The following is a 24596-nucleotide window of genomic DNA, read 5'->3' on the forward strand; positions in this document are numbered from 1 at the left end:
TCAAGATGAAACTGTACCCAAAATGTACACTTAATATGATGTTATTGTTTCTACATGGTTACCAGATATTGTTTGGTTTGTTCTAATGAATTCCTTCTGGATTTTCATCACTGTTTGAATTGATACCCTATATTGAGAACCTCTGTACGTTCCTAAAACGGTTCCCAAGCGTCAGGGCGAACGAGCGGGTGCGTCAGAAGTAGGAAATAATATTTCATCTTTAATAAAAATCAAACATTTAATCAAATCACGTTCCAAGCGAAGAAAAAAAAAATGAAGAACCGCTTCACAAAGTGAGCGCTCGAAATGAACGAGCAGCATCACAATGAAAAGAAGTCATGCATCCACCGTCGTCGATTTCGAGCAGCAGCTCGACGGCAAAAGTGGGCTAAAAATGGCGGCAACCCTCCCAAAAAAAGAGAGAGAGTCAAAGTGCATGGAAAAAGTTGTTCATAAAATTTTATGTTTGCTAAAAAGTTCCCATAAATATTTCATATCGTACGATCACACTTCGACATGATGCTGGCAGCCGAGTTTTCCCCGACCAGCAGAGCCCTTTCGCTAAAGTTTTTGGTGCCTTCGTCGTTCGTATAGCACAAGCCATAATGCATCATCACAGTGATTACGTATGACTTGGCTGGTTGGTTGGTTGGTTGGGGCAAGGGGCAGAATGGAACTTTTCGGCATCAATCTTATGGCTCCGCCGGACTCGATTGGTTTCCGGTCAAGTTTTAAACGAATGTTTTATTTCCCTCCCTTTCCCATCGGTCAATTTGTGGTGTGAATTAGTGTTGGACATGCAGGAATTTACTGTTTGAAATAGAGGTCAGGCACATAATGGAAAAGCCATCATTGACTTTTGAATGCGTCTCTGGTGTGACCTATTGGGGAAACCGGCTATTCGAACCAGAGCCGTGTTTTATTCTGATATTGAATAATACCAATACCGTTATGGTGACATGGGCCCGAGGGATGAGATTGGGTCATAGTGATTTTTACGGATTTTATCATTTCTCAGGTTCTTCTCAATGCATCTGTTACAAGGGTTGTGTAGGGACATCTTAAGATGACTTAGCTGAAAAAAAACTCGTTCCTAGAACAAATCCTGTCACTTTGGCAGCTGTCTAAAGTTGAAGCACGTTTTTGGCCAAAAATGACCTTTCTAATTTTTTTTAGCAAATTGTACATTTTGGATCCAGTTTATTTTTTTCTATTTTGGGGCCATGTTTAGAATCAGCAAGCAGACGTGGCACCCAAATTTAATTACGAAATTTGGAATCAAAATTTGAATTTGAATATGAACAAAATGCTGATAGGATTTGAACTCACACCCTTTGATAAGTGGTCTAGAGCGCCAACAGAACGACCACTAGAAGATTTACACTGTTTGAGTGAAATGGAGTTGACAATGTTAGAAATCTCCTTTTAAATGCGCGCTGATGACAGAGTTGCGCCACCCTAATAAACTTGTAAAAACAGCTGCTCAGTAAGACTACTTTGATTATATTTGCTTTAAACATGTGACCAGCACATTTCAAAACGAACGTGTATGTGTTTGTATGAAATGATATAACCATTAAGCATTCTGTTGAAAGTAGATTGTAATCATTATGTTGGGTAATTCATACAATTCAATTCAAACGAACACACCTTCACAAAATTAAATACTTTCTGATCCTGCAACTGTTATTATTTCACATAAATAAGGTAGGTGGAAACATGAAAACTTTTTCATTGACAATTATCACTGCAAGGCTTTATAATCTGTATGATTGATAAAATTTTAGCTGAATCTCATAAATTTTATATTTAAATTCCATAAAATCCATACTATTCTCTTCCAAAAAAAAAAAAAAAAAACCGCTGCACATTATGCAATCGACCTAAAAAACTTTTCTTTAATTACTTTTTAATTGCAGGACACTCGAGCTAGTTGCTGCACAACGCCGCCGCAGCAGCACAGCTTCCTCCCGTTGGGCCAAATTACTTTCGCGAACGTCCCCAAAAGGACACACCAGAAACGGGACGACACACAAAAAAAAACGAGCAGCGATGTCCACGTTGAATCAGCATAACAATATGTGCCACTCCAACATAATATTCATCATACTTTTTATTTTTAACGGTAAGTACTGAGGCGTGGTCGTTTTCATGGTTTCACATAAATTGTTCTGAAAATGCAACATGTTTCCCGGATGAGAGTTATTATTTCCATGATGACAATTAACGAGAAAGTGCTGCTGGTCAGAATTACAGTGAAGTTTAAAGCAAGGACTGTCATCATCGCGTAATGATGTGCTTTATCATTATGGATACTCCTCGATAACTTGAAAACCACCATAAATCGCTCATGTTGAAGTAGGCTGTGTGTGAGAGCGCGTAAAGTCTGAGAAAATAAGCTTCTTGGCCTGCTTCGACGCATGATCCTTATTGCGGTGTCCTTTATATATTTTTTCCGTTCGATACCATCTATTCAATTATTTTCCGGCAGTGCCATAAAAATCAAACATAAACGCATTTTCATCATAAAAGCAGGCACAAGAAAACTCTCCTCGTGGAACACAAATAAATGGTTACATTTTACAACGTCATAAATCGTTTTTCTTCTTGCAACATTACAGACTGAAAAGCTACGCGCGCTGGGTTCATAAATAAGCTCCTTCGCGCCAAACCAAAGGGGGCCTCCGATGCTACGTGATTCCGATGATTGGTGAAATGGGAATACATACTTTCTTGGCGCTGCCGTGTTCGGACATGGTCCACGTTTGTCGGCACTCGAGTTTTTTTTTCCTACAAACTTGGTGGGTGTGGGCATGTGTCAGGGGGCTGGAATCTGCTGTCTGCTTCCGCCTCTTCAACTTACGATTTTATTGCAATCGTTCAGTTGGAAATTCCCCTCCGGAGGGAGATTGATTTTTGATAATGTGCTGTCATTAAATTTATTTTTAGTTTTATTTCCTTTTCACATTGTTTCTTTCGCAAGGAAGCTGATAAGATATACTTCCCATGGTGTCTAATTGTGATACTACCAACGAACGAACGCTATTATTGGGACTTCGTGCCTAATTTTTAAGTAATTGTATTTAAACAGAATTTCGTAGATAAGGGATCAGTACCTTAAGAAGTAGTTTACAACAAGTTTTGGAAAGTTTCAAAGGCTAGTTAACTATAACTAAGAGAAAGTGTCATGTTTTTCTCAATAGAAATGAGTTCGAATCGAAAAACGGAATGCAATATAGGATCCTTTGGACAATTTTACACTAAGAACAGTCAAAATGTGACAAGTTTTAAGTGTTATTAAAACAGAGTTTAAAACATATATTTTTTCTTTGCTAAACAAAAAAGAATGTGAAATATCCATTTCAGTGCTGAAAAGTAGAATTTTTCAGTATTTGTTTTGAAAAGGGTTACTATTCGATTCTGTTATTTTTGGTACAGAAAAGTAGGCTGTTTCGTCGTTCAAGAATGACAGGAAAAGTAGTTTCACGACGGAATTGCAAAAAATAATATTTATGTTATAAATTTCGACCTTTTTTATTTGATCCAATAATTAAATGTAAACATTGAACGTATCCCGCTTACTATAAATTTTCCTAATAAAAAGTTTAGAAATGAGGATATGTTAGAAATTTTGCATTGTTTAAAAATTCTCTGGATTATCGAGAAAAAATGTTAAAAATCAGTTATAAATGTAATTTTGCCTAAACTTTTTTGAAATACTAAACTCTTCCATTTTTAGAAAATTATAACATCATACATAATGTTATGTCACTTGCTTTACTAGATGCAATTTTGAGTAATCTCTTTTTTAAGGATGTACTTCGTTCTAAAGGGGGGTCTCGTGGTGCGGTGGTTAGCGGCTTCGGCTGCCGATCCCTAAGTTGCTGTGGGGCGTGGGTTCGATTTCCGCCTTATCCTCCTGGCCTTCTATCGGATGGGGAAGTAAAACGTCGGTCTATTAGCGTAAAAGAGGTTTTGGGTGACTCGACACACATAACCTTCGGACGCCTAGAAATGAGCAGAAACTTGCAATAGAGACCTCAAAAGACCCGGGGGCCGTAAAAGCGGATTGCTTTGCTTTTTTTTCGTTCTAAAGATATTTCAGCAAATTTAATCATTAAATCTCGTAAGGCAGATGAAAATTACTCCAATTTTCAAATTTTTGCAATGCGTATTCTGAGCTGAGGAGTAATATTTTGTAGCTTTAACTATTATAGTAAAAAATAGTGTTAAGTTGGATGGTGTAATTTTGGAAGGATGAATATTATGTAATGATGTAATTTTACCTCAATCAAGACTGAAAAAGTGACATTACAACAGAAAAGAAATGAAATTACACATTTTCAGAGATAAAATTACAAATTTATCCTGACATAAGAGATGTACCCCTTCCCAGATGTAATATTACCATGATTTTTTTACTGTATATTGCTGAATTTTTTTGGCATGCCGTGAAACTAAATTTTTGCTATGAATACTGCATGACATGCATAAGTGAGGGCAACCCTTTACTTTTCCTTACCGAATTATTTTGCTTTTTTGGGTATTTAAAAAATACTTCATATTTTCAATAATTGTTTTGTTATCATTCAATATAAAATGCATGTGTTGTATAGTGTAATAGTTAAAATAACGATTCAATGCAATATCAGAAATTCAACTCTCGCTGACCCTTATAAACCCTTATACAAATGACCAGTTGTTAAACTAACAGGGACGATTTTACAGTCGTCCTGTGACAAAACTGATTTTTTGCACATAAAATATTTAGCCTTTCCTAGCAGATCCCCCGCAGTTAAATGCGTCACCCGGCACTCAGCTCCAACGTGTGATTACGTTGCCCAAAGCTGGACATCAAGCTCATCCCCGGGAGTTACTCGCCCACTTATGTTCAACGTCAAGTGACCGGCTTTTATTTTACGTCAACCGTCCATTAGTGCACAACATTAGCTTGATTCGGATTAATTCCCTGCCCCTTCCTCATTTTCATGCCCCTCAAGGGGGCTTTCAAGCTCTGCAACACATTTATTGGACCGTCTGAGAGGGATGGCGATATAAACTGAGCCACGTTTAATTTCACCGGTCCTTGGAGCAATAAAATAGTTATCCGAATTCAATTGTCCCTCCCTCTATCTCAAAGTAGCAAAGTGGCAGAGGAGAGGGATAATCTGGATGTACTTTGTGTTGTGTGAATTTCAAATGCGGGGTCAAGCAACGTGTAAACGTCGACTTACCTAGCATCGGAGATACATCCGGTCGCCGGATACCGGTTAATATCGCCTGGCAGATACCCCGGGACAATGAGGGCCACTTAATGTTCAATGAAGTGTTGTGTTAAAAATGTGATTTTATTCAAATGAGATCGTGTTTCATTAGTGATAACGACCTTACTCGTGTTTTATGTAAATGTTCCGATTTCCAGCCGTATTATTTTAATGAGTCAATTGTACCTTACGAGGCAATGGCAATCCAATCCAAGCCAGGGCAGAGGGAGGAAAACTCTTTAATGCCACCCCCTCCCCACGACCCGGCGATGGGTGGCAAAGGACACACGAGTATGCGTTTACATTTGTTCAGCGTCGCCCGCCCGCCTCGAAGAGGATTTTCCCAATTTACCTTCCGTTCTCCTCTGGCCATGTTTTGTTCCGTGCCACGTGGCTGCCCCACTCGAGGCCTGGACGCTGGAATCGAATCCGCAATCGAAATATTCAAATTTGAGGCAATTACGCTTGTTTTAAATTTTAAATGGACCTGTGGGAAATTTAGCCACGCTGAGCCGGGCCTGAATTTGAATAGTGTCGGGCTCGAAATTAGTATTAATTCTGTTGGAGCATAATTTACAGCAGCTGCGAAGCGGCAGGAAGAGGAGTGGTTGGGAAACCGATCGATTTTTGCGCCGAATTTTGGTTGATTTTATTACACGCGGTTTGGAGCTGTGATGGTGGTAATTTACAACTAAGCAGATTGTAAATTGAAGGAACGATTTTAAAAATGAGAGAAAAAAATAATATTTGCACTAATTTTGTTTTGAAAATTTCATAATCTTATGGGACTTTTTCTCCATTCCAAAGTACACTTTCTTTCAAGAAGACTCTGAGATTACTCATTAGAGTGTCAGATAATGATTTTGTTGTGGGCTATTGAAGCCCTTGAATGGCTTGTAAAAGTGGGTAAACTAGATCCAAATCCAAATGTTTAAAGGTGTTTAAAAATGCATTGAAACTAGTTAAGTTGTGTTGCAATAATGAGTTTTCAAAATATTTAAGTATCGACAAAAATAATCTAACAAATAAAACTATTGATAAAGTGCCTCATTTTCAAGATATAGCGAAATATTTGCAGTTATTCGATTTTTGTAAATAGTAGGGGAAAGTGGGGCAAGTGTAACAAGCTAAGGAAATGCTCGTTATAACCCATTCAAAAGTTAAAAAATCTGTCGGATTTTATTATAATCATCTTATTCTAGGTCTTGGCTTAGACTTTGTTAGAACAAGTTTTTTAAAAATCCTGTTTTTTTATGTAAAAAAAAATGATTTTAAAATTTTTGATTTTCCGTACGTTCTACTCAAATAGTGGGGCAAGACGAACAACCCGTTAGGGCAAGAGGAACAATGCATGAAAAAAACATGTTAATTTGCTAACAATTGAACTGTTATCACTTAGATACATCAGATTAGAATTTATTTGAAAGGTTTCTTCCATTTTCAGATTAAATAATTATATTTTACTAAAATTTTTATCGTTTTTCGAAAAAAAAATCACTTAGATGATAAATAGTAAATTTTCATAATATCACTATATTTTGTATAGACAATTATTTTTACAATTTTTTTTATCATTTTTTAAGGGTGCACAGCAACGAAGGTTGTTGTCTTCTTATACCAAAATAGTCAAACTTACGGACCCAATCCTGCAATATTGGGAATGTAAAATTAATCAAACTTTGTTGTAAATTACTTTGTGGACCGTACTTTATGGGATGAATAAAAAAATATTTCGATAGTACCCGTAGTTTTGAAGATACTAAAATGTCTGTTACAAAAATCTGGGTGCAAAAGCTCTGGTTGATGTGCACCGTTAAGAACTTTCATGTCCTTATTTCCCAATAAAACATGTTATTGCAGCAATTCGTAATTTTTCCATACTAAAAATCCATATGGTACACTTGCCCCACCTGAACAAGATCTTTTAAAAGCTCTCATCAAAAATAACCAAAAGTTAAATCATACTTTGTAATAGGTGCATGTCATTGGTAGGGACACTACTGATCTAGGAAAAATAGCATTTTGATAAAATGAGCCTCAAAACGAACCCTAAGCCTTATTTTATACTTTCCAAATCTTATAAGAAAACAAAGGTTTTGAAAAAACTTCATTAAATCTTATGCCCCGTGGCGTTTACGTCGTTTTGGCGGTTATGTGGTAGTATTATCAGCTAATTGCATTGCTAGCAACAATTCCTCATATTGGAAATAATCAAAATTGTAAAAATTACGGCCGTACGAGCGATTGTTCCTCTTGCCCCATATGGTCGTCTTGCCCCACCTTCCCCTATCCATAAAGTTACCATATCCAAAAATATGTTTTTGAAAGTTTCAGAAAATTTGCTAAAAAATTAAACACACGTGAAATTTTTCGATCTTCTCAAAAACAAATATTTTCAATTTTAAAGGGCCAAACATTCAATATTACGCCCATTTGGAATGTTTTCCTCATCATGATATTGCAATACCTACAACTTTGCCGAAGACACCATTGCTTGGAAAATCGCTTTAAAAGTTACAGGTTTTCGAATGTTTACGTACCATGTTGGCTTCTTTGGTCATAGGGAAGGCCCACAAAGTTTGAGCCAAATAAAAATGGACGTATTCGGCCGATTTCGTAGAGCATTGCTCATCATGCTTTCTCAATAACCAAATAAATTGATGTCATTCGTACGTCCAATGACAAAACAAGTCTGATCTTTTTTAATAACTTCAGGTCTTCGACATGCTGAGCCATCAAAAACGTGACCTGACCTGGAAACGATGCCACTGAATGCTTTTGACACTCAAACTCCAAAAAATGAATTGACTGTCGTTGTAGTGATTCATCAAATATCCTCCCAGTTAATTGATACATCTGTATGTAACAGTTGGTCTGCATCGCAAAAATTCAATCAATTTTCACTCACGTCACCCCGTCTCCGTTTCCAGCTCCGATACACGGAACTCCTGACTACTGATTCGGAAATCGGAAATTGACGCTGAACCAGCAGAAAAAATCTAACAGCACTATTTGTGTATCAAACACAATCGCCGCCATGCTTCTGCTGACTGTCGAATGGGCTGCAATTTCTCCGATAGAGAGGGCACACACAGCTCAACTCACAGACCAAGAGAAAAATAACATTCGAGAGGAACAAGCAGCACACCTCAGCAGCGCACTATCAGGACGTCCAATCGGATGCTATAGCTAGTCTGCCAGCTGGCCAAACCAGCCACCCTTCAGAGGCACCTGCTGGTTCTGGGACTATTTCGTATTCATCCGGCCGCAGCGATATCGAGAAACACAGCACGGTTCTGTGCGTGACTGGAGGCTATCGATACGTTGTAATTTATATCCAATTATACCGAACCCCTTTGTCCACCGCGACCATCCGGCCATCCTTGGTCTTGGGTGGTGAGGTGACCCATTGCCGGTAACCGACCGACGACGACGACAACGGTAGTTCCAACTTCCGTTTGTTGGCTGCTCAAATCGCTTCCTCGCTCGGATATCTGTTTTACATGTTTACATTTACAACGTTTGACACGAAATTAATATTTAATTTATGTCCTTGCCTAGCCAGGGCGAGCCTTTCTGTGAACAGCAATACGAAACCGGAGACAATTTTCCATTTCCGACCGTTTTCTTGTCGCAAGGTAGGAAACGAATCATGGCAGGGGTGTACTCAACGGAGCGATGTTTACTGACATTATTAATCGAAATATCTACAGAATTACTACAAATTTTATTATGAAGCAATTTGGCGCAAAGTTAGTTCGGTCTGGTTGTTTAGTCAAAATGGTTTCATTTATATCATTTATATATTATTATTTTTTTTTGGTTTTTGAGCTAGAATATACTTAAATGTGATTTTGTCATTATAAATACAAGATGGCGGCCAAAATATCGGGTATGAAATATTTAGTAAATTTATTGGAAGGTTGAAAATTTTGTTGATTTAGTTGGTTTTTGGAATAATTTTTCCTAAAAATGTGTATAAATGTGACTTTGATGAAAATTCATCAGAATTTGATAAACATTCAGTTCCTGATGTAAACTTTTTTTTAAAACAAAATCTGTCATCACTCCCTGATGAATAAAACATTTTGTTTTCTGTGTAGGGGAAAGTGGACTCCCACTTTCCTCTAACAGACAATCAACCATTCAAATATGAGAAGTACTCAAATTATTTATTAATTTATCAAAAGTGTGAAAATAAGAAAAAAACAAGAAATAAGTCCTTGATTCGGTTCTCCAAAGTACTAAAAAAACCATCGGATAATCGAAATTCGGATATTGTACTACAGTTACAGATGAAACGACAATTCTGAATCCTTTTCGAAACTTGATGCTACATTTATAACTCTGAATGGCTAAATTTTTTTCCTTCAAAATGTTTATTTTTCAATTTAAACTGTAAGCACTCTCAAACTTTCGAGTCTTCTCTTAATTTGCAGAAAAGTAAATTAACGCTATCTTTAAATTCTGCCATCGAAGGTTTTTTTTTCCTGCTAACGCAAATTCGTCTTTCACTTCACTAGATAAACGGACGCCCACGTTTTAACCCTGGCGGGATCCAATTCACGTAGAGTCACTCCCACTCAGACTCTGGGTGTTTTTTTTTTTCTTTCTTGTGTTTATCCTTCATTTTAAGCGTCGGAGACCGCGTGTCCCGGACTCATTTTCTTATCCCGCCCAGCGCAGTCCCTCGACCGTTGGTCCGCTTGTTGTTTGTGCCGGTTTTTGTTTTCATTGGTTGATTTGAGTCCGCTTGAGCAGCAGTGAATGGCTTTTCTTGTTCAATTTTCATTTCATTTCCATTCTGGGTGTAGGTAAAACACCTCGTCTCTCGTCCCGAGCTCTTCAAGTTCGTCTCCTTTTTGTTAGATTTCTCCTCTCCTAATCCACCGTCCCTTCCAACATTTCCCATTTTAATCAGGCATCAGGCCAAAGCTAAACCGACAGAACGAAATTGGATTTCCCTTTCGGCGTGACCCTTCCGGCGGTCGACGACTGCCCTTGCCTTGGCCTCTCTGTTGCTGCAGGGTTTCCTTGTTTTTTTTCCCGCCAGCATTTGAGCTGTGCTCGCTCTCTTTCTCTGAGTGGTCATAAATTCTGTTCGTTTATTTGCTGTTGATCCGTCGCGGGAAATGGATTGTTTTCAAACGGAAAATTGACAAATGATTCCACGATCAATAAATTATCACCATTTGATGGATGATATTGAATGATAAAACCTTGGACCAAAACACTGTTGTTTGCAAACATTTGTGAGCAAACTTTTTTGTATATAACGCAAAATAATTATGTTTACCGCTTAAGGGGTTACATTAGAGTGTAATAAAAATGACTTTTTGGCGGGCATTCAGGGGCTGGTTCTGTTGGGCGTACTGAGCCCAAATTCTAAATATGAGCTTGATTGGACGTAACAGGAGCTGGTGCTCCGCCTTTCAATTTCAAATGGGATTGAGCCCGTAAAAATACTTTTGTTAATGTATATTTTTAAGGCACTTTTGCCACCAAAAAAAGATAGGTGTCGCACTTCGCGACATGTAGAAAATCACAATATTTCATATAACAGAAAATTGATTGAATCCACTAAAAATATGATATTCAATCACTCAATGAAAGTTGCACGACGTCAAGTGGGAAAAGTGTGCTAATTGCTGGGATCTCAAGCTGGAACAATCTACCAACAGAAGTTAAGGTCAAACCAACTTTATCAGCATTCAAAAGTTCTTTGAGAAGTCATTTACAAAACTAGATCTAGGTGTTAATTTGTTTCGTTTATTTTGGATCTAAAGTAATCATCACAACGTCCTTCCTTAACCTGATAAAAAGTGTTATACTAACAGGCTATCGTTTCCAATAAATTACAAATTACAAATTAATTAAGATATTTCATGATATAAATGAGTAAGAGACGATTAAGCTCAACATTTTGCCATGCGCAAAGCGAACTGTCAAACTTTCTATTCGTTTTTCTTTAAACACCTAGTTGATTTACGGGTGCCACGATATATCTCGAGATGGGATGGACCAAATTGGTGGTATTTTTTTTTACTCAAGACGTATGTCTTGTGTATGACGAAGCTAGATTTTTTTAATATTGCTTTTTTTTTAATACAAAAATCCAAAACTGAAAAATACAAAAAAAGTGCTTATTTAAATGTCCTGAAAACAAATTTCAATAAATAAAGTGTATGCTCATACCAACCCTTGAAATTTTTGCTGATTTATAGGTATGTAACCCCTTAACAATACAACTTAGGTATTTGGTGCCCTTTCCCCGTGCCATACTTTCACACTTAGGAGACCCGGGAGGCGGAGTCTGGTCGTAAAACGAACGATACACGCCTGTCAAGGTTTAAGAGGGCCACATTATAAGGTATCACTTCGTTTCCGTTTCAAATAATAGTAAAATATTAGCACGAATTGCATTTTCTTGCAATTTCGTTGAACAAAAACTTTAAAATGGTATTCAAAGTAAAACAAAACCCACTTTAGTTTGGCGTCGTTATTGAGTAATTAAAAAGTCAAAACAGTGTCGAATAGTATTACTTTTATGTGTTGAGCTTATTAGCACCCGAATGAATTTTATATAAAAAAAAACTGTTCAAAACGTATATAGATCTCAAGCGTAATAATTATCAAATGGGACTACAGTGACCTCAATGGATCGAATTACTATTTATTATGCGAAAGCTTATCGATAGTGTTGCAGGAAATTTTGAAGGTTTTTAATCTGATATCACATCCAACATTGCAAGGGTGAAAACATGAGATCTCTGCTGGGTGTTTACATCATTTGGCGGTGTCAATTCTTTCTGCCCAAACCATATCGTTGTTTTTCAATCCGTCTTTTATTTGTAGCTCTTCGACTCTATAGAGATATTTACATAATGAGCCCTCAAAAAACGACTCCGCAACAGTCATTTCGCCAAAAACGATGACGACGCGAAGGGAAGGAGTTTTTCTTTTCAAGTCCAAGTCCGCGTCCAAGCTTTATTGACAAATTTAAAGTTGTGAATAATTGAACCGTTCAACCACTCAAGTCCACCCTGATTCCCGCTTGCAGAATGTTAGAATGACGACGACGGCGAGTTCGCGATCGAAGGTCACACCACTAATTGCTATACATTTGTGAGCAAACTTTTTTGTATATAACGCAAAATAATTATGTTTACCGCTTACAGTGGTTACAGTTGAGTCTTTTTACCGGACGGACGCGTTTTTTAATTCGCTCTACACTTTATTTTTATTTACCTTCACTGACCCAGTCCACAAACGTAAACGTAAACATATTTATTTTTTTTTTGTCGCGCGTCGCGTGTGCACTTATTAACAAACGTAAGCAAAATGCAGTGCTATGTGCCGACGTGCTCTTCACCCTTCGACCAACAATACCTCTGGAACTGTACGGGCATTTGTAATCGAAAATTTCACGCAGCCTGTATTGGGGTCAAGCGTGGCTCCGAAGACGACTTGCAACTACATGTACTTCCTATATGCAGCCTTTGTCGAAATAACCTACATATGGAAATCGACATTAGAAAAATAATGCAGCATCATTTAGAAGGCAGTCATATGATCTTGACTCACATCAAGACCAATGACAAGACAAACCAAGAAGCCCTTAATGAACTGCATAATAAAATCATAGGCCTGCAGGAAGAAATTAAGAAATCTGCAGAAATCGCAAGTCGAATACTTTCGGCAGTATTAACACAGGCACCGGCAATGGACTTCCCCTTAAACGAAGTCAGAAAAGCATTTGAAGACACCACCTCGGACCAGAATCAAAAACTCGCTGAATCATTCTGCCGTATCCAGGAAATTACGTCATCCCACCGGGATGACATAATTAAAACAATTGCCTCAGCAGAAAAATGCCCCTCGGACATAATTTTAGCAGTCCACGATGAAGTGAGGGCCCTCACTTCATCCATCAATAAACTGCAAGACAATGAAATTGAAGTCCGGCAAAAATCACTGGCAGAAGAATTAAACGAACAAACCGTACTGGAAATCGAATCTGGCTGGCGACTTATCGGCAGCAAAAAAATTTGGAAGCCAGACTGGACCGACTTCGACGCCAGGCAGCGGACTCGCCGTCTTCAGGAAAAGGAAGCCGAAAAAGCACGTCGCCGCAACCGAAAACATCGTCAACAAATTCAGCACCAGCAACAACAACAATCACAACAACATCATCAGCAACGCCGGCAACAGCAACACCTGCAGCAACAACAATCACATCAACATCTTCGTCGGCAACAGCACCAGACCAACTGCAACTCTGACGCAGGCCGAAACCCAAGTACGCCACATTTTAACTTAAAGGACAATCAATTCGACCAGGACAACGCAAGTAGCAGCAACTTTTTCACTCATTCGTCAACCAAATTGTCCGACAAGGAACTTCTAGACCAGGCAAGGGTCGAATTTTCTGGCCAACCTCCAACTACATCGAATTCAAACTTCATCAACTTCCGAAAAGGGGAAACCATCAACCCCTACCGGAAGGAAAAAACGCCAATCGTCCCACCTCTAAACGCCACCACGCCGCAGCCAGCAAAAACGTCATCACAAACTCCTGAAGTAACAGACAGTATGTTCTGTCTGGACCCAATGAAGCCGCCCATAGTACGCCTAACTGAACAGTCTGCAGTCGGCGATGGCCGTTTCCTGCTGGCCAGACTCCGCGAAATTAAAGTCTATGACAATCTCAGACTATACTTGGCGTATCTGAAGGACCAAAAACCGGACGTCTGCATAGACGGACTAACACTAACCAGCATGCATGTCTTTTTTGCATCCAATGGCCTGCCTACTGAACCTGAACATCTTATGAACATCTTCATGGAATACAACTCAACAATTGGAATTTCACCTAAGCAAACCCTCACCGACCTGGAAACCTACAGGAAATATGTAACAACTAGAAGACTTCAATACCTGCAGCATTCGCGCGAAGCCGCCAACAAATTTTACCTGCCGACTACATCGTCGAATTTTTACAAGCATTGACGCCTTCTAACACGGAAGAAGAAATGACACCCTCGCAAGAGGCAGTAAGTACTATTAATAATTTAAGTATGTCTCCAAAAATTTCTTCAACGGAACAACAGAATGCGAATGAAATTCTAATTTATTGTCAGAATTTCAATCGCATGAAAAGCCCAGGCAAAATGAAGGAAATTTCTTTAAACATTCTCTCACATTCTTTCGACATTATTCTTGGAACTGAAACTAACTGGGAAGAAAGCGTCCACCCTGAAGAAATTTTTGGAAACAATTATTTTGTATTCCTAGGCAATAGAAATTTAAATCTCAGTCAGAAAAAGTCAGGAGGCGGCGTCCTCTTAGCCATAAATGCCAGACTTAATCCAAAAGAAATTGTAACTGAAAAACATTTTCAATTTGAACAAGTCTGGGCCAAAGCCACTATTGCAGGCCAAGTACACATTTTTGCATCAGTATACTTTCCGCCGGACCATGCAAATAAACAGTCGTATGAACTATTCTTTAAAACAGTAGAAATCATAACATCAAAAATGGAACCGGAAGTAAAACTTCACATTTATGGCGACTTTAATCAAAGCAAAGTCGAATTTATATCTGACCAAGAAAATGAAGCAATTCTTCTCCCAGTCATTGGGGAAAATGAAACTTTGCATTTTCTCTTTGACAATATTGCAAATTATGGACTTTTCCAAATCAATCATGTAAAAAACCAAAGAAATTCATTTTTAGACCTTTTATTCACTAACTGTATTGAAGACTTTCATGTACAAGAATCTGTAACCCCCCTTTGGAAGAATGAAGTCTTCCATACAGCAATTGAATATTCTATTTATGTCCATAAAAACACTTTGCCCATTGACTGGGAATATGAAGAAGTCCTGGAATACAATAAAACAAACTTTGTAGAAGCCAAACGTAAACTACTTGCAATTGACTGGCAAAATTTATTTAATAATGAAGGAAATGTCGACGAATTAGTAGGAAAATTCTATACGGAAATTAACACTATAACATCTGAAACCGTACCTACTAGAAGAAGACGACGTAATAACACAGGCAATAAATACCCAGTGTGGTTCACTCCACAACTAAGAAATTTAAAAAATAGAAAACAAAAAGCCTACAAACTATAGAGAAACAATACAAATGACACAAATCTTCTGAATTATCTGAATATTTCCGACCATTTTTTTTCGGCACTCAATTCTGCCAACGAAGAATATAATAGTAAAGTCGAATCTGAAGTCAAATCATGCCCGAAAAATTTCTTTAATTACGTAAAATCCAAATCCAAAAGTAGTAACTTCCCATCGCAAATGCAACTGGACGAAAATGTAGGCAGTAACTCAAAAGAAATTTGCAATCTTTTTTCAAAATTTTTCAAAGAAGTATACACCTCATTTTCCGAAGAAGACCGCGACCGCGACTACTTTTCATATATACCAGAATTTCCAAATGACGTCTTAGTCAATTCTTTGTCAGAAACGGAAGTACGCCAGGCATTGAAGGACTTAGACTCATCAAAAGGACCAGGACCCGACGGAATAGCACCTGCATTCCTAAAGAACCTTGCAGAAGAATTGACATATCCACTGCATCATCTTTTCAACATGTCAATAAATACAGGAAAATTCCCACAAACATGGAAAAAGTCTTTTTTGGTGCCTATTTTCAAGTCAGGCCCAAAATCAGACATACGTAATTATCGCGGAATTGCCCTTTTGTCTTGCATTCCAAAACTTTTCGAATCTATTATAAATGAAAAAATCTTTCAGCAAGTAAAAAACCGCATCACATGTAAACAGAACGGCTTTTTTAAAGGCCGCTCTACTAGCACCAACCTTTTAGAATTTGTAAATTTTACACTGAATGCAATGCATAATCGCAATTTCGTAGAAGCAATTTACACAGACTTTAGTAAGGCATTTGACAGAATCGACATACCATTATTAATCTTCAAACTGCAGAAAATTGGAATTCAACCGAATCTTTTGGAATGGCTTAAGTCATATTTGACTAAGCGCGAACAAATTGTTCGCTTCCAAAATGTACTATCGGAATCAATTCACGTCACCTCTGGGGTTCCGCAAGGATCCCATCTAGGACCTCTTCTTTTCATCTTGTATGTAAACGACATTTCCTTCATTCTTAAAAAAATTAACGTACTTGTATATGCAGACGACATGAAATTGTATATGGAAATAGGAAATGCCAATGACAGTCATGTATTCCAAAACGAAATTAATCTTTTCTACACATGGTGTAGTAAAAGCCTACTCCAATTGAATGTAAAGAAATGTAATTCCATTGCCTTCAGCAGAAAACATGAAACACCAAACATAACAGTATTATTAGGAAACCAACCAGTAGAAAAATGCAAAGTAGTACGTGATCTAGGTGTCATCCTAGACTCACAACTAACTTTTGTAGAACACTATAACACAATAATAAACAAGGCAAAAAGTACATTAGGCTTTATAAAGCGCTTTGCATTCAACTTCCAGGACCCGTATACTATTAAATTACTCTATATAACGTATGTCAGGCCACTCTTGGAATACTGTAGTATCGTCTGGAATCCATACTATGCCGTACACCAAGCACGTATTGAATCTGTCCAAAAACAATTCTTACTGTACGCACTACGTAAACTTAACTGGACTGCATTTCCTCTCCCATCGTATGAAGCACGCTGCATGCTCATAAACATACAATCATTACAAGAACGTCGTAAATTTGCCATGCTCTCTTTCATCAACGACATTTTTTCTCAACGCATACAGTCAGCAGCATTATTTTCAGTAATACGCAATAGTATTCATGAACCAAGCCGTACTCTTAGAAATTCACCACTTTTTAGAATAACTGCATACACGACAAATTATTTAAAAAATTCGCCATTAAATCAAATGATGCGCTTTTATAATGAAAATTCACAGTACATACATTTCGACATGTCTAAACCGGAACTACGAAAAAATCTGTACAATAGAAATAATATCTAGTATGTAAGAAAATTGTAAGTAGTCTACATAAGCTTGACGAATAAACAATAAACTCTATACAAATACCCGCGTAATGAATGAGTTCGCTAAGCGATGGAGTGGAGTGAAGTGATGTGAAGTGGGAGGGGGAGGGGGTTGTTTTGTATAGTTGCACCTCATCAAATGGATCTGTCGCTCGCATGGCCGGAGGCAATTAATTTCTGTAGAATAACTGACTTTTATAATGGGCCCTAACACGATACCCTCGTCGTCGGTCGTCACCGGGCTTTCAACCCATTCAAGCTTAGCTGGGTTAGGAGGAGCAGTGAGTGGGTGCGTGGTGGTTTGTCATCATTCAATATGCGTTAGCCGGTGCAATTGATGGAAATGACTTCGACACGATGAACATACACACAACAGCCAGCGAGAGCGAGAGGGAGAGAGAGAATGAGCCACAATATGGTAATTATGATTGGTGAAATTCCGCACATCAATAAACCGTACTTGGAATGCAATTATGCTTGATTCAATTTTCCAACATTGTTAGGTGATTGGTTAGCTTGGTGGGGGGTGAACTTTGTTTGTGGTTCAAATTTTGAAAGCACAAACCGCCGCGGTGGACCAATAAAATTGCATAATGGACGAAATAACATGTTTTATACAAAGGAAGGCTTTCGAATAAGCTTCAATACAATGGCCTATTTTTCAAGTTTAATTTTCGGAATCTTATGAATCATTTAGTATTTTCAAACTTTTGGGAACTATCGAAATAAATCTTGGATCGCTGTCAAAGTTCGTATGAAAAAAATGCAAAGAAAATGTTTTAAGTTTTTTTCGGCCTGATGTTCTGCTTTGACCACAAAATCTCAAGTGTAAGATCCTTAAAATATTATCGAAGGAAACAAAACGATCCGCGTTACCCATGTTAAGTTATTATGGAGGTATTAAACTATGGCAAACAAACAAACAAACTCGCACTTTCTCGTGTTTTGCCAAAGTGCGAGTTTGATTTTTTGTCATAGTCTAATACCTCCTTTAGTAACACATGCCTCAGCCAAAAATGTATCGATCAACATTTTTATGCCTTTTGACAAAGAACTTTGTCCTAAGGTTTCTATACGTGGTGTCAATCCAAAATTTTCGCGAAGCGAAAACGTTACGTGACGAATTCCCCTCTCGGCAAATTTCCCCTCTTTTTGGTGCACGCTGGTTGGATGAACGAACGTTTCCCAATCAGTCAATCGAGAGACGTGAGATTGATGTATCTAAAATCACCCCCCACTCCACCTCATAATTTTCGGATCGTCGACGAGGCAACAAAACGCGGCTCGGTCGGTCCCGAAAATTCATTCTATTGCTGGACGTTGACGAGAACGCGTGGCCCGGTAGCAGACGGCCTGGAGGTCCGGAAGCAGATGGCTTGGAGGCAAGGACCAGCTAAGACATGCCAGTCGTGGGAGTCGAACATTGGAACTGGCCACCTCCTGGACTGGAGTGGCCGGAGTCCCCGGGGATGTTCCGAAGGGGGGACATTTGCCGGACCGTAAGAGTTGGGGCAATATGGGTATCAAACTTTATGGTTTTTGATACTGGCCATGAAATTTGACATTTCGGCAATAGTGGCCACAATCTGGAGTGGCCGGAGGCCCCGCGGATGTTCCGATGGGGGGACATTTGCCGGGCCGTAAGAGTTGGGGCAATATGGGTATCAAACTTTATGGTTTTTGATACTGGACATGAAATTTGACATTTCGGCAGTAGTGGCCACAATCCGGAGTGGCCGGAGGCCCCGCGGATGTTCCGATGGGGGGACATTTGCCGGGCCGTAAGAGTTGGAGCATGATGATGATGATTTTTGATACTGGATATAAAAAGTTGCATTTGGCCATTATCTGAAGTTAAGCAGTTAAAATAAATTGCTTATTAGGCAGGAAGTAATAAATAGATTACTGCGATGCACATTTTTTTGTGCCTCTGCGAAAATCTGTTTTTAGAAATTTAGAATAACTATCTCGTAATCAATAAGAGCCCTGAAAAGGGCAGTTTTAATGTCTGCTGTTCAAATTTCCTTTACTGCCGCCGATTGCTTGCAACAGTCTTGCAAAAACATTCCCGCATCTTGGTAACTTTCGAGTGGTGAAGGAAAGTCAATTGATTTCTCCTCGATTTATATTTCAGCTCCATTTGCAATTTCCGTCCCCTTAGTTTGATAGGACGTTAATTATAAGGTAATCATGGGGAAATTTGGACCGGACATTCTAATCGAAAATTTCAACAATCATCTTGCAAAGTTCTTTGTCATACTGGTCATGTGTAACATAACCACCTGCACCTTTTTTTTATTCCAAAGTTTCATAACTTTGATACTTCTTTGCCTAAAGAAAAAGAGGCTTGCAGGGGTTCCTAACAAGATAGAACAAGAGAGCACATGGGCATCGATATGGATTAGACATTAATTTTTTTAAGTTAAAAATTGCAGACCGTAGCAAATGCTTTGGAAAAAAATAGATATAAAGAAACAATATTAAAAATAATTTGAATTTTAAGTAATATTCATCGATTTTTTTAATGTGATTCCTGGATGTACCACTATTACCAAAAAAATGGAGTTATGGCCAAAAAATTTGATTTGTAAGATAAATTTCATAAAATCATTAAAAACAACAATCAACTAGAATAATTCTGCTTTTTTTCACCCGATTTAATAAACAATAAGAATCTCACACTTGAGTTATTAATGAGCGAGTGATGTGCTACAATAGAGTGTAACAAAGTGATGTTTTTGGTCAATGCATTGGTGGCCAAAATGCCTCAAAAATAGACATTAAAAAAAATTACGGGTTATATCCCATTTAAAATGGAAGGGCGGAGCGCCAGCTCCTGTTACGTCCAACCAAGCTCATATTAAGGATTTGGGCTCAGTACGCCCACCGGAACCAGCCCCTGAATGCCTGATAAAAAGTAATTTTTGTTACACTCGAGCGCTACATAACAATTATTTTTCAACCTCACATTTTTGACAATTTTCTCATACAATCTTAAATTCTCAACAGCAACTCCTTAACCTTAACCGATTCTGTTCATTCATTTACTGTCATTTTATTTTTTAATTTTTTAAGTGAAATTTCGACGTGCTTTTTTCGCAAAAAAAATGTTTGCATCTGCACAAATTAATGATGAGCTCTTCATCTATTCTTGTGGTCACCAGATGTAATTTTATCGTTTTTTGAAAATGAAAATAAATTACATTTATTTCAATTCATTATATTTCTTTATTCCAACAAGTTTCCACTGCAAATAGAAGCCATGGGATTTCAATGTGTAATTTTAAATTTACATATCTATGTAAATTTTGGTCAGATTTCAACCATAAATCTTACAGAAACAATATAATTCTGCAAAAAAAAAATCAAAGTAATGTTTACATTTTTAAAATCATACCAAAGAGAACCTCCTGTGATAGTTAAAAAAACCGACGGATCGTAAACCTTCATTCTATGCTGATCCAACATTACATTGCGATGGAAAATTGTTCCTCCCCCAACAATGGCACGCAGCTGGAAGCCAATAACTGTGCCCGTGGGCCCCCAAACAATTCAAAATTATTATCCCAATACCAACCGGTGTCAAGAATGGGTGTGTGCACACAATCATGGAAGCGTATATTTACCAGAGGGCAACAACAGGAAAAAAAAAAGTTGGTTTGATACCAATTGACATTACCATTTGCCATACACCGCCCGATTTAGACCGAGTGTGTGACATTATTACTACTTTCCATTCCGGCACATCATAATGTCCTGGTTCGTTTTTTTGTTGGCTGCGCGGTTAAAGGTTCCAGACCAGATAACGACCCAGGCGAGCCCGACCTGGATGCAGGATTTAAATTATAAATCAAGTAATTTGCTATATTTATGACACGCCATGCAATAATAAAATCACAAAACACCCCGCCGGGAGTTTGGCAGCCCGGGTCGATGTCGAGGCGGTTGGTATTTTGAGGAGAGTCATATTAAATTAATTTATTTGTCGTTTTTTTGTTGTTGGTTTCGTGCTCTCACGGTTCGAACACGTGCCCCGCTCGTGGTCCTGTGGCCGCAAATAGAAATTCTGTCTCTTTAGCACATTTTCTCGCACGTGGTTGTGCGGCGTAGGAACCACTTTTGGGTTGTGTTCCACAGCTGGTACACCATCGCGGCCAACCCGGCCAGCGTTGTGTCGATACATGGTCAACCTCCGGATGGCACCTTGGTTAAGTTTCAGCAAAGGCCAAGGGTCTCGGGGAACACCCGAGGTGGGTGAGGGTATGGAAACTAAACGCTCGCTGGAATGCTCTGTGCAAGGTGTAGGTCATGCTGTACAGTCTTTTATTACCTACCTACCCTGGATGTTGTGTGCGGGTGGGTAAATGTAAGCCAAAATATAGCCCACCAGTCAAAGGGTATTATGTGCGTGGATGCTCAAATCATGTAATAAGACCAACAATGGACCCGTGTCAGGAGACGAAGTCTAGATTAAACATTTAAAAATAGAACTTTGGTTTTATGAAACCAAAGATCCAAAATTAACAGTAGGAACAAAAGAGCAAGTCACACACAACACATATAGGTATGAATGACATAAAATAGCGCATGTGGGAGATGTCCATTATATTTGATTTAATTTTGTAGCTAAGAATAGCTGCATTTCGCATCAAATACCTTAATGTTGTTCCATAGAAAGTTGTCTAAAATCAGTCAACTCTGCCTACTCAAAATTTGTTAGTTCGACTTAACAGTCTTTTTTATGTATTTCATATTGTGTCGAGAAAAAAAATGATTCTTTCAAACAAACATAAACCATCAGGCGCCTCCAGCATAGAACTAGAAGGCACAACTTGTAGATGGAAACGCATGGTGTTTTATAATTCCAATGCCCTAGCTTGTGGCCTTTACAAATATACAAAACTCTGTTTCAAATGTGAAAAATTGTGGAGAATAGGGAGACTTGATTATTTTTGAATAACGCAAAGCTTTATCAATTTATAACAAACTTCGCTTAGCTTTCTTAATTAATCACAAAACTTTTTGAGCAAAATGGTTATTATTTATTTAAGTTATTTATGTTATTTTTTCTCTGTAGGATCAAGTTAATTCACCTTTTTTTTTTTTTTTTTAATTTATATTTATTCACATTTTCTCTTCCATGTACATTCATTCAGTTAAAATATTATTGAGTGTCCAATCACAATCGATGACTTTTCACCTCAATTTTAAATACTAGCAATTTTCATTTATTCATGAAATATTGTAGCTTTCGCTATTCAGTGATTTCAAATGTAGGAGGTCCTACATGTACAAAAGGGAAAAGGGATACCTTAAAACTAACTTATAAACTATATAAAGAGCGGATCAATGCAGCTGAAGACTGCAATGATTTTTGTCGAAATGCATCAATTATCTTATTGGACATAACATCCAAAGTGTCAACTTCGGCTAATTGATGAAGTTCACTGGTGCTGAACCAGGGAGGAAGTTTCAGAATCATTTTCAGAATTTTGTTCTGAATCCTCTGAAGTTTTTTCTTCCTGGTTAAGCAACAGCTTGTCCAGATCGGCACAGCATAAAGCATGGCAGGTCTGAAAATTTGTTTATAAATTAACAGTTTATTCTTGAGACAAAGTCTAGAATTCCTGTTTATAAGTGGATACAAACATTTAATATATTTGTTACATTTAACCTGGATACTTTCAATGTGATCCTTGTAAGTAAGGTTTTTGTCAAAAGCAAGTCCAAGATATTTCACTTTATCCTCCCACTTTAAATTTACCTCATTCATCTTTATAATGTGATGACTTTTTGGTTTAAGAAAATCAGCCCTTGGTTTGTGAGGGAAAATAATAAGTTGAGTTTTTGCAGCATTTGGAGTAATTTTCCATTCTTTCAAATAAGAATTGAAAATATCCAAGTCTTTTTGTAATCTTCTTGTGATGACACGAAGGCTTCTACCTTTGGCGGAGATGCTTGTATCATCAGCAAAAAGTGATTTCTGACATCCTGGGGGCAAATCAGGCAAGTCAGAAGTAAAAATATTGTATAAAATTGGACCCAAAATGCTTCCTTGAGGGACGCCAGCACGTACAGGTAGTTGATCAGATTTGCTATTCTGATAACATACCTGCAGAGTACGATCCGTCAAATAATTTTGGATAATTTTCACGATATAAATCGGAAAATTAAACCTTTTTAATTTCGCAATCAAACCTTTATGCCAAACACTGTCAAATGCTTTTTCTATGTCTAGAAGAGCAGCGCCAGTAGAATAGCCCTCAGATTTGTTGCTTCGAATCAAATTTGAAACTCTCAACAACTGATGAGTAGTTGAATGCCCAAGGCGAAATCCAAACTGCTCATCAGCGAAAATTGAATTTTCATTAATGTGCGTCATCATTCTATTAAGAATTATTCTTTCGAATAATTTACTAATAGATGAAAGCAAACTAATGGGCCGATAGCTTGAAGCTTCGGCAGGATTTTTATCCGGTTTCAAAATCGGAACTACTTTGGCATTTTTCCAACTACTGGGAAAATATGCCAAATCAAAACATTTGTTGCAAATTTTGACCAAGCTACTTAAAGTTGCTTCAGGTAATTTTTTAATTAAAATGTAAAAAATGCCATCCTCACCAGGGGCTTTCATATTTTTAAATTTTTTGATAATAGATTTTATTTCATTCAGATCAGTATTAAAAACTTCATCTGATGAAAATTCTTGTTCAACAATATTCTGAAATTCTATTGAAATTTGATCTTCAATAGAACTCAAAACATTCAAGTTGAAATTATGAGCACTCTCAAACTGCTGAGCAAGTTTTTGAGCTTTCTCCCCATTAGTTAATAGAATATTATCACCATCTTTTAAAGAAGGGATTGGTTTTTGAGGTTTCTTAAGAACCTTTGAAAGTTTCCAAAAAGGTTTGGAATAAGGTTTAATTTGTTCGACATCTCTTGCGAACTTTTCATTTCGCAGGAGAGTGAACCTGTGGTCAATAACCTTTTGCAAATCTTTTTGAATTCGCTTCAGTGCAGGATCACGAGAACGTTGATACTGTCTTCGACGAACATTTTTCAGACGAATCAGAAGCTGAAGATCGTCATCAATAATGGGAGAATCAAATTTGACTTGGACTTTAGGAATAGCAATATTCCTAGCATCCAAAATTGCATTAGTTAAAGATTCCAAGGCTGAATCAATATCAGCTTTGGTTTCTAAAACAAAATCATGATTTAAATTATTCTCAATATGAGGCTGATACCTGTCCCAATTAGCTTTGTGATAATTAAACACAGAACTATTGGGTCTG

General features: G+C 37.8%; 2 protein-coding genes across 2 annotated transcripts in view; both read left to right on the forward strand.

The window, feature by feature from the left end:
* LOC120423678 (zwei Ig domain protein zig-8-like) overlaps positions 1-24596 on the forward strand; it is a 298328-nt gene that overhangs the window by 75711 nt on the left and 198021 nt on the right. Inside the window, exon 2 of the mRNA XM_052708837.1 lies at positions 1920-2125. Within this exon, the coding sequence (XP_052564797.1) occupies positions 2053-2125 (73 nt within the window). The 5' untranslated portion in view covers positions 1920-2052. The remainder of the gene's footprint in view (positions 1-1919; positions 2126-24596) is intronic.
* On the forward strand, positions 14297-15418 carry LOC128093115 (uncharacterized). The gene has a single exon (XM_052708836.1). The coding sequence runs from the start codon at positions 14297-14299 to the stop codon at positions 15401-15403; it is 1107 nt and encodes a 368-aa protein (XP_052564796.1). The 3' UTR covers positions 15404-15418.

Source organism: Culex pipiens, chromosome 2 (assembly GCF_016801865.2).
Source record: "Culex pipiens pallens isolate TS chromosome 2, TS_CPP_V2, whole genome shotgun sequence".
In the NCBI taxonomy this organism is placed as follows: domain Eukaryota; kingdom Metazoa; phylum Arthropoda; class Insecta; order Diptera; family Culicidae; genus Culex; species Culex pipiens.

What these genes read in the sequence shown, in the direction of transcription:
- LOC128093115 (XM_052708836.1), top strand. Translation starts at nt 14,297, where the DNA reads ATGACACCCTCGCAAGAGGCAGTAAGTACTATTAATAATTTAAGTATG.